This window comes from Penaeus monodon, chromosome 3 (genome assembly GCF_015228065.2).
Source record: "Penaeus monodon isolate SGIC_2016 chromosome 3, NSTDA_Pmon_1, whole genome shotgun sequence".
NCBI lineage: Eukaryota > Metazoa > Arthropoda > Malacostraca > Decapoda > Penaeidae > Penaeus > Penaeus monodon.
This window is the reverse complement of record NC_051388.1, coordinates 42,306,229-42,315,759: the sequence shown is the minus strand read 5'-3', so window position 1 is coordinate 42,315,759 and position 9,531 is coordinate 42,306,229. Positions and strand designations below refer to the sequence as shown.

At 41.0% G+C, this 9,531-nt stretch overlaps 1 protein-coding gene across 1 annotated transcript; it reads left to right on the top strand.

Annotated features, from left to right (window-relative positions):
* The first annotated feature begins 2,039 nt into the window (after nt 1-2,039).
* Nucleotides 2,040-7,617, top strand: LOC119586327 (translation initiation factor IF-2-like). The gene is made up of 4 exons (XM_037935042.1): nt 2,040-2,045; nt 2,532-2,958; nt 5,674-5,958; nt 6,085-7,617. Exons 1-4 carry the CDS (start codon nt 2,040-2,042, stop codon nt 6,651-6,653), a joined length of 1,287 nt encoding a protein of 428 aa, XP_037790970.1. The 3' UTR covers nt 6,654-7,617.
* Nucleotides 7,618-9,531: the final 1,914 nt, after the last annotated feature.

Genomic DNA, 9,531 nt, shown 5'->3' with positions numbered 1-9,531 from the left:
CGTGCAGCTGGAACACCACATGAAGCGCACTGGAGTGAGTCTCGAGTCCTGACTTCGAAGCTTCTGGGTTTTCTTGTGCGTTCGGAGGAGAAGCTGTGACGACTCAAGATGGCGGCTCCTCGGCGTTTCGGTTTCGGTTTCGGTTTCGGTTCGGATCAAAGCGTGCCATCGTCACGGACTAAATTTTTCTTCTCTTTTTTTATTTATATCTGAATCATTGTACGTTTTTTTGTTGTTGTTGTGATACGTGATTTAGCGAACAAAGCTATGGGTGAAGTGATCACCTTCCAGTCAAGCCTAAACGTGTGTTCGCATTTCCATGAAACGAAAATATACGCTGCGTGTTTAAAACTAGTCATCGGAAGTGAGCCCTTTTCCGGTATCAATATCCACCACAATCAACTGATAAACGAGCAAATAGAATAAACTTTGGATCTGCTTAGGCATTTAAGAACAACTTTGGCTGATTGCTTCGTGTCTTGCTTCCCGCCGGCGATTTTACTTTCTCTCCCGTCTCGCCGATCTCTCGCCTCCCTTCCTTCGTCGGTCTCACAGATTTAAAGATTCCCTCTCATTCTAAAAAATAATAACGAAGGCAATGTAGAGAAAGCAAAAGAAGAAAACAAGAATTGGTCGTTCCCGTTTTCTAAATTTTGCAATTGTAGGCAAAGAACTCTGTGGGATGTGCTGCCAAGTGTCCCGTGCCTTTACTTTTCTTTCAGAGAATATGGGTCAGATTGAGGCACTGGAGCCTCACAGCCGTACTACCTGTTGCTGCAGGAGAGGGTGGGCGGGGTAGAGGGTGGGGTCAGGGAAAGGGGAGGACGGAGATAACTTGCAACGTGCAGCATGTGGTAGCTTACTTATCCCGGTAATTTTCTGGCATGTTTTATTACTGCTCTTCCGCGTTGTTTTATGTATTTTTCTCCTTAGTCTCTCTCTTACTGTCAGTCTGTGTCTTTATCCATCTTTCTGCCCTCTGTATTTCTTTATATATATATATATATATATATATATATATAATATATATATATATATATATATATATATATATATGTGTGTGTGTGTGTGTGTGTGTGTGTTGTGTGTGTGTGTGTGTGTGTGTGTGTGTTGTGTGTGATTTTCTAACCACCCTCCTGCCATCTTTCTCTTAGGTTCCTCTCACTCTCATCCTCTTCTTCTTCCTCTTTTCTCTCTCTCCCATGTCCCCAGCCTGACCCACTCCGCGCCCTTTTACTCCTCTCTTCAGCCAGTCAGCTCTCGAAGGCTGCAACATAAAAACAAAATAGGCACAAATGGCGCCGGCGCTTCTCCCGCCAAATCAGCACACAGCTCACGCACAAGCCCTGGCATTTTTCTCTCTCCTCGGCTTGCATTCTTTCTTTTTTTTCTTCTTTTTTATTTTTATTGGTTTTGAGAACTTTCTCGTTGCGCTGCGTTGCTTCTACTGAGCAAACCTCCTTCGGTCGGATTTCTTTTGAAAAGCTCTTGTTCAAAATATCGAGGGAATCTTATCATTCGACTGAGAATTTAAAACAGACCAAAAAGGAAAATGTGTGTATGTGTGTGTATATGTGTATATATGTATATATATATATATATATATATATATATATATATATATAATATATATATATATATACACACACACACACACACACACACACACACACACACACACACACACATATATATATATATTATATATATATATATTATATATATATATATATATATATATATATATATATATATATATATATATATGCATCACTGACATAGCTCGCCGAACAGTCCGAAAAATGTGAAAAACCTGTAAATGCAGTGGTGGCAACCGCTCGCAGCCGCTGGCAACCGGGCGGTAAACTTTTTTCTGCGGTTGACATGCCCGTAAAGGCGGAGACGGCACATCGGACCTTCTCATTCGCTGCCCACATTCACCCGAGGGCCGACCGCTCACTGGCGAATCATGTTTATTAATATTCTCCCCTCGTTATATTCCCTCGTTTTTTCGTCTCGGGTGACCCATATATCCGATGATGGAAGTCAGATTATAGCGCTCGTGACCTTTTTCTCTCTCTTTTTAAATTTTCGTTCTCTTTCGGCAAATCTCTGGAGGTTAGCGTGTCGTTAGATTTGTCATAAAAGCATTTTGCTTAAGAAGCCTTCCACTCTTCGAGTTTACTACCTACCATTTGATATTTGTTTCTGATTTAATTTTTCCAGTTAGTTTCTTGTATTATTTTAAGATTTAGATCTTGCCAATTCTCTCTCTCTCACGCGTTTTCTCCTTTGCTTAGTTTGCAATTTTTTTTTCTATTCATATCTATTTTCCTTTCTCGCTCTCTCAGATAAATGGATATCCTCTCATTGATTTCTATATATTTCCCCCTTAACGTTCCCTTTTTTCTCTCTTTCCAGTTCATTCTACTTTCTACTACATTGTAATGTCCTCTAATGCATCTGATGCACCCTTAATATCCGTTTAATGTTTTTTCCCCTAGCTTAACGCTGCCCTTTCTCTTCCCCAGATAAGTTTGGTCCTGACGGTGCTCGGGGTGCTGGCGCTGGCCGACAAGCCCCCGACGGGCCCGGAGGTCCACCACATCACGGGCCAAGAGGGCTTCGACTCCTTTGGCAAGACCGTGGCCGGCACGCCCATCTACGGAGGCGCAAATCACGATATCGGCGTCGCCAGCCACCCCGTCAGCTATGGCCACGCCCCCTCCCACGGCTATGGCGCCCATCCCCCTCCACGGCTACGGCGCCCCTCCCCCTCCCCCGGCTACGGCGCCCCTCCCCCATCCCACGGCTACGGCGCCCCCCCGCCCTCCAGACCGTCTACATCGCCTATGAGCCGCCCCAGCTGCCCTCAGTACCTCGTCAAGGTCAAGTCTAATCCTCTGAAGGAATTGGACAAGAAGATCAAGGATTACGCTTCCAAGTTCACCAAATTCAGTGAGTATTTCGGGTAGTTTCCTTTTGGTTGAAATGACGAGTAAGTCTCTAAAAAAAATACAAGAAATTCTCCATGTTCAAAGGCGGGCTTCGTCAAATTTCTGTACATAATTCTTCCTTTTTCTTATTCATATATGTCTCATATGTGTATTTTTTCTCCTTTGCTTCTTTCCCCAAAATCGCAGTCTCAAAGGGTTTCAAGAAGGACTACAAGAAAGGAGGTGATGACTATTACCAGCCTTCCTATCCTACCTATCCTACCTATCCTGTTTACTATCCTCAGCCTGCTCGTTACTATCCTCGGGCTCCTGCTCCTCACTATGCCAAGCCTCCTACTACATACTATCCTCAGCCTCCTAAGTATGGCTCATACCACTAATGAGAGTGAGCCAAAAATCCATTTGCTCTGCCAGTATTACACTAATCGAAATTCTGATGTGTACGGGAGTTTAATCCCGAGCGCATTCAGCCACTTCATTGCCTCTTCTTCTTCATGACATCGTATCTTGTCTGATTCGCGCATGAAATTATGTTTTCTTTCTTTTGCCTTGTAAACTCTTGGTTATCACCCCTCCCCCTCCTTTCTCCTATGCCTTGTTATTACCACCCATTCCCTCCTCTTTCTCCTCAACCTCATCCTGGCCCCAGCCTTCCTTTTCCTCTCTTGCCTGCCCTTCTTCCTCCACTCCCTTCCCCTCCCTTTTCCTCCTCTCATGCTTCCTCATTCCCCGCTATTCTCCTCCTCCTGTTCCTCCCATCCTCCCTTTCCCATCCCCCTCCTCCTCCTTCTCCTCTTCTACTTCCTCCTTCTCATCGTCCTCTTCCTAGCCCTAAAAAATCCACAAGACCAACGCATCGTTCTACAGGAAGCTCACTCTCTCTCGTCTACCTCAAGTTATCTCGAAGCTCAGATGAAGCTGACTATGCTTCAGTATGATACACACTGCCATTCCATTAATTAATTACCATTCATCAAATGAAGCTTATCTTTGACTGAGCTTCGAGATAATATTTAAGCTTCATCATCTATGCATTTGAAACAGCAGAATTATCATGTCCATTATTGTAATACTAAGCACACTGAATGTTCTAATATTATGTATTATTATTATGCCATAAATATAAATGATACATCCTATTATCCAGTTTGTATTCATGAATTCACAGTTATACAGTATGATGTTTATTTCATATTTACATTATATTTTTCTTCGTTTTCTTGGTAACTGAGCTCAAAGTATGAGCTTATGATAAGAAATATGAATAGCAGAAATAACTGAAAAATTTATTTTTAAAAACCGATCATAGTTACGATAATATAATGAAAAGAAAGACAAAAGATAATGAAAATTATTAAAATTAATGACAAGCAGCATTATATCTAATGTGTCAAGTTGACAGTAATGACTACTACTAGAAAAATAGAAGTAAAGATAACAGAGGTTAATGATCTGACAATTAAAACAAGAACTATAGTTATGACAGAGACTATTCGGTATCATTATTACCTGTGATACGTGTTTAGAATTTCAAATCTAAGCCAACACATATTTGTCGACATATGGGGTTTTTCCGAAATATTTCCCGGCCTTTGGTATATAATAAAAACCGTGCTTGTCAAACCTTACAAATCAATCCTCTTGATCACACTGGGCCCTGGGTCTTCACACTGCTGGAAATATTTCTCAAAATGCTTTTTTGAGATCATGTGTTGCCTCTTCGCGTTCCATTAATGTACAAACAAAATATCTTTAAGGAAGATGTTTTGTAAAAAAAAGACCTCATTTGTAGGCAACGTCAAAATGTTGCTCTCCTCATAAAACTGTCGCCGTTCAGGACACATTTATTAAACCGCGACGAGACAGCATAGATGATCTCAGAAATGGAATTCGAGAAATGTTTCAAGCAGGAGAGTAGTTGTACTGAGTGTGTGAAGACGCAGGTGCTCACTCTGTGGGGATTAAAGATTCGTACACTAAACAAGTGCAGTTTTCTACTTGTAGCCAAATGTCGAATAATTCTCAAACAGACCTCCTATACTCTGCATCTCATTAAATACGTCAAATAAGCCGCAATATTACAACAGAGAAATCCCAGACACTTGCTGGCATATCATACTGGATGGTATGCATACTGTGCAGTTTTTTCTTTCCTTGAATATCATACACACACACACACACACACACACACACACACACACACACACACATATATATATATATATATATATATATATATATATATATATATAATATATATATATATATATATATATATATAGACACACACACACACACACACACACACACACACACACCCACACAACACTCACACACACACACACACACTCACACACACACACAACACCCACACACACAACCACACCACACACAGAGAGAGAGAGAGAGAGAGAGAGAGAGAGAGAGAGAGAGAGGGAGAGAGAGAGAGAGAGAGAGAGGCAAACAAAAAGACATATAGATACATATAGATATAGATATGCATACTCATATTCACATTTTTATATATTTCTCCAGCCTCCACTTTTTCATTCTACGCCAAACTTAAACTTAAATTCCGTTTTCTTTTTCCAGTTGTACATCCAATTCCTCACGGGTATGCCGAGAGTTTCAACCTCGAGTCGAAAGAGATAAACTTTCTGCAAAGGATATAATAAACACATAAAATCTCACCTATCTTTATCGTTTTTTTTTTTAGTGTCAGACTACATGGACCTGAACACCTACTCAGAGGAGTCCTACGATCCTGTGTACGTAGCCCCCGCCCAGTCCTACGGTCCCCCACCTACCTCCTACGGTGCTCCCCCCACGTCCTACGGTCCTCCCTCCCACTCCTACGGCGCCTACGAGGCCTACGAGGCTCTCCCTGTCTACGAGGAGGAGGAGGAGTCCTTAGGGAAGAAGATCGCCAAGGGCTTCGAGAACGCGAAAAAGACGATGGCCAAGTGGGAGGAGAAGGCGAGGAAGAAGGTTAAGGAGTTCTGTAAGTGTGGATTTTTGTTTTGTTTTGTTTTTTGTTATTGTTTTTCTATGTGTTTTGTTTTTTGTGTAATCGGTTATCTCATTTCTGGCTCAATCCTTCATTCCTGTATCTTCTTTCTCATTCCAGTCAGCTACGACGAAGAGCCAGAGGAAGTCTATTACGAATACGCCCCCGCCCCCGTCTACCACGCTCCCGCCCCCTCGTACCACGCCCCCGAGCCCGTTTACCACGCCCCGCCCCCCACCCACTACGGCGCTCCCTCCGTGGGCGGCGGCGGCAAGGGCAAGGGCGGCGGCAAGGGCTTCGGAGGCGGTCTCTTCGGTGGCGGCTTCGGTGGCGGCTTCGGCGGCGGTCTCAAGGGCGGCCTCGGCGGCGGCCTCGGCGGCGGTCTCAAGGGCGGCCTCGGCGGTGGGCTCAAGGGTGGCTCAAAGGGCGGCAAGGGCGGCGGACACTCCATTGGAGGCGGTGGATACCAAGCCCCAGTCATTCAACCCACCTACGGCGCCCCTCCCCCCGCCTCCTACGGCCCCCCACCACAGCCCCCCTCAAGCTCCTATGGCGCCCCTATCGACCACCACGTCCCTTCAGGACACCACGCCCCTTCAGGACACCACGCCCCTTCAGGACACCACGCCCCCATAGCACACCACGGCCCCGTCGTGCCCGATCACGGCACCTCCTCCTACGCCTCTTAAGCGAAGGCTCCCCCACCCCTTCCTCCTTCCTTCCCCCCCACCCCGTCCACACCCCCTACGCAAACGGCCCCGCTCATGTGCTCTGTGTCTTCCTCTCGCACTCCTCCTTCAGACAGGAAAACCGCTTGAACTGCGTCTCTGCCCAGGAGACGATGATGAGCCTCTTCCACTGCATGGTTGTGATAGTCCAAATTGCTCTCTACTTCTTTACTGACTCCGAGCTGCGTGGGAGCGCCTCTGCCTGTTCATTTCCTTCTGTCTTCTTTTCTTTTCTTTTACTTCTCCTTCTCTGGTTTTCCTTTTCATTCTCTTCCTACGTTAACTCCTCGATTCCTTTCTCTTATTCCTCTCTCTCTTGCTTCTTCCTCCTCTTCTTCAAAGAAAAACGGAGGACTTTTGCTAGCTTGGACTAAGGTACAGCGAATATTTCCCTCGTACAAACAATAGTGTCAAAATTAAAAAAGAAATATTGATAGACAACCGCCTCCCGAATACAGTAGTATATCCTTTCGTCTCCACAAAAGGTCGGGTCTTCCGTTTTCTTTAGCCTCACAGTTCCCCCTCGGTGAGCCTGTTTGATTACAAATATTTTCTAGAATAGATATGTTTTAGGTTATTTTCATAAGCATATTAGAGCTGCGCTAATGTTTCTTTTTTATCTTGCTAGTCAAGATTTAACATACTATATTAGTTAAAATTTGCAAAAAAAAAAGAAAAGAAAAAAATGTTATCATTACTAACCTAGTATTTTTGTTATATTTTCATATATTTATAAGAGAGGAATCTTTAAATGATAATCTCTACCAGAGTTAAGTTGCAACAGTTAATTTATCACAAGAATTCGCTTGTAGTACCGTGGGAACTTTTATGGAAATAAGCATAAAAGTTTGACCTTTAACCTGAGCCAAACCACGTACTATAAATGATGACCTTATGTGTATGCTTGGTACTTTATAGTTTATTATCTGTAAAAAAAATGAAATTTCCGTTTTTATTTGTATCTATCTATCTATATATGTATATGTATATCTTTTCCCATTAGTTATTTCCACTCTCAACTGTTCACTCAAAGTTCAAAAAAGAAAATAAAACCTTCAGCTAAGATGGCGTTGGTGTGGGCAAAGAGGCACAGCTTATTTTCACCATTCAGGGATTTAATTAAAAGTTTTTCTTTGATTTCTGTTTTAACTTTCTACTTGTTTGCCATTGTTTTCTTTTTCCCAATTCTGTTTCTTTTCGTTTATTATAAAAGTAAGTCATACGTGACAAACTTCACAGTATTAGTGCAGCTGGCGCCTTTGTCACTCCTGTGTTTGTTCGTTTGTTTGTTTTATTTTGTTTTCTTATTATTTTATTCTACTTTCACTATGTACAGCAAATGTTAATATGTGTCTTTTTTGCATCCACACGTATCTGTGTGTGTAAATGTAATCATGTGTATATGTGACATATACATATGTATATACAAATTCTGTGCATGCATATATACATGCACATATACACTGATGTGTACCCATTCTATTCTGCAGTGATATACATATTATCATATACATGCATATGAAATATATGTATATATATATATATATATATATATATATATATATAATATATATATTATATATATTTTATAATGTATATATATATATAATTATATATATAATATATATATATATATATATTATATATATATATATATATATATTGTACATGTGTGTGTATGTGTGTGTTGTATATATATATATGTATACATGCATACATATATATGATATCTAGCATTATCTAGTTATACGTTTAGCATGCAGAATAGTATGATTACTTCATAACCAATGTACTCCCGTTGTACCAGTCTTGTACCAGCCTCCGCCATGTTGTCCTTCGTATCACAGTGTCTCGCCGCCAAAGGGTTCCTCATGCAACAGCAGCTGACTCATTCCACTCACATTTATGTTTCGTTTCCCTAAATAGTTGTTTTTTCATAATCGTTCCTTCAGCAAGATTGTTAATTAAAGTAGGTCTGTATGAAACCATGACTTTGTATGAAATCCTTTATTTCGGTAGGAAAATTTTAAGTTCCTCCATTTTTTACTTTTTATTTGGCAAAAAGAAATTAAAAATGAGTCGGCCTCTGGTTAGCAGACCTTTTCCGGTCGGTGTTAAACTTGACAATTAGAATGTTGCTCAAAATACCCAGAAGACGAATGGCCAAAAAAACATCGTCACTTTTTGGGTCTCTGTTCAAAGACCCTCTCCACGCAAGTTATTTTATACATAATATATATATATATATATATATATATATATATATATATATATATATATATATATATATATTAATATATATATCATATATATATTATATATGTACGTGTATCATCTCGAGTATATAGCTTGTTCTAAATTCAAAGTCGTTCAATCAAAAGACATTTTCAGGTCTCTAAAAATGTTATCGCGTTCCATTAACGTAAAAATCGGATTACATCGTACTCCCACGCGACTGATGGAATAGCTTGCCTCGAGAAATTATTGCGTGGATCATTGCCAGATAGCGCTGGGACTGGGAGCCTCTCAGAGACTGCTGGGGTGCCTAAAGAGTGTACTTTACGAGCACTGGTATTGAAATTATTTGAAATGTTTGACATCAGTTCATTCAAAACTATTCAATTTGGCAGCATTTCATCAAAACTCTCAAATATTGTATTGTACTCAGGTACAATAGGATTACAGTAGAACTAGCGAAGCTAAAGTTTGTTACCCAAAATTATCAAATTTAGTAGTCCAATTATTATACTTTATAATAAATCGGAAATTCAGTACGCAAGGACTACATTATTGTTGTGAGCGACTGATTTCCTTTTAAATGTTCCATCATCCTGTGTTT

Coding starts and splice junctions, on each gene's coding strand:
- LOC119586327 (XM_037935042.1), top strand. Junction 2,959..5,673: donor TTCCAAGTTCACCAAATTCA/GTGAGTATTTCG, acceptor TTTTTTTTTTAG/TGTCAGACTACATGGACCTG. Junction 5,959..6,084: donor GAAGAAGGTTAAGGAGTTCT/GTAAGTGTGGAT, acceptor TTCTCATTCCAG/TCAGCTACGACGAAGAGCCA.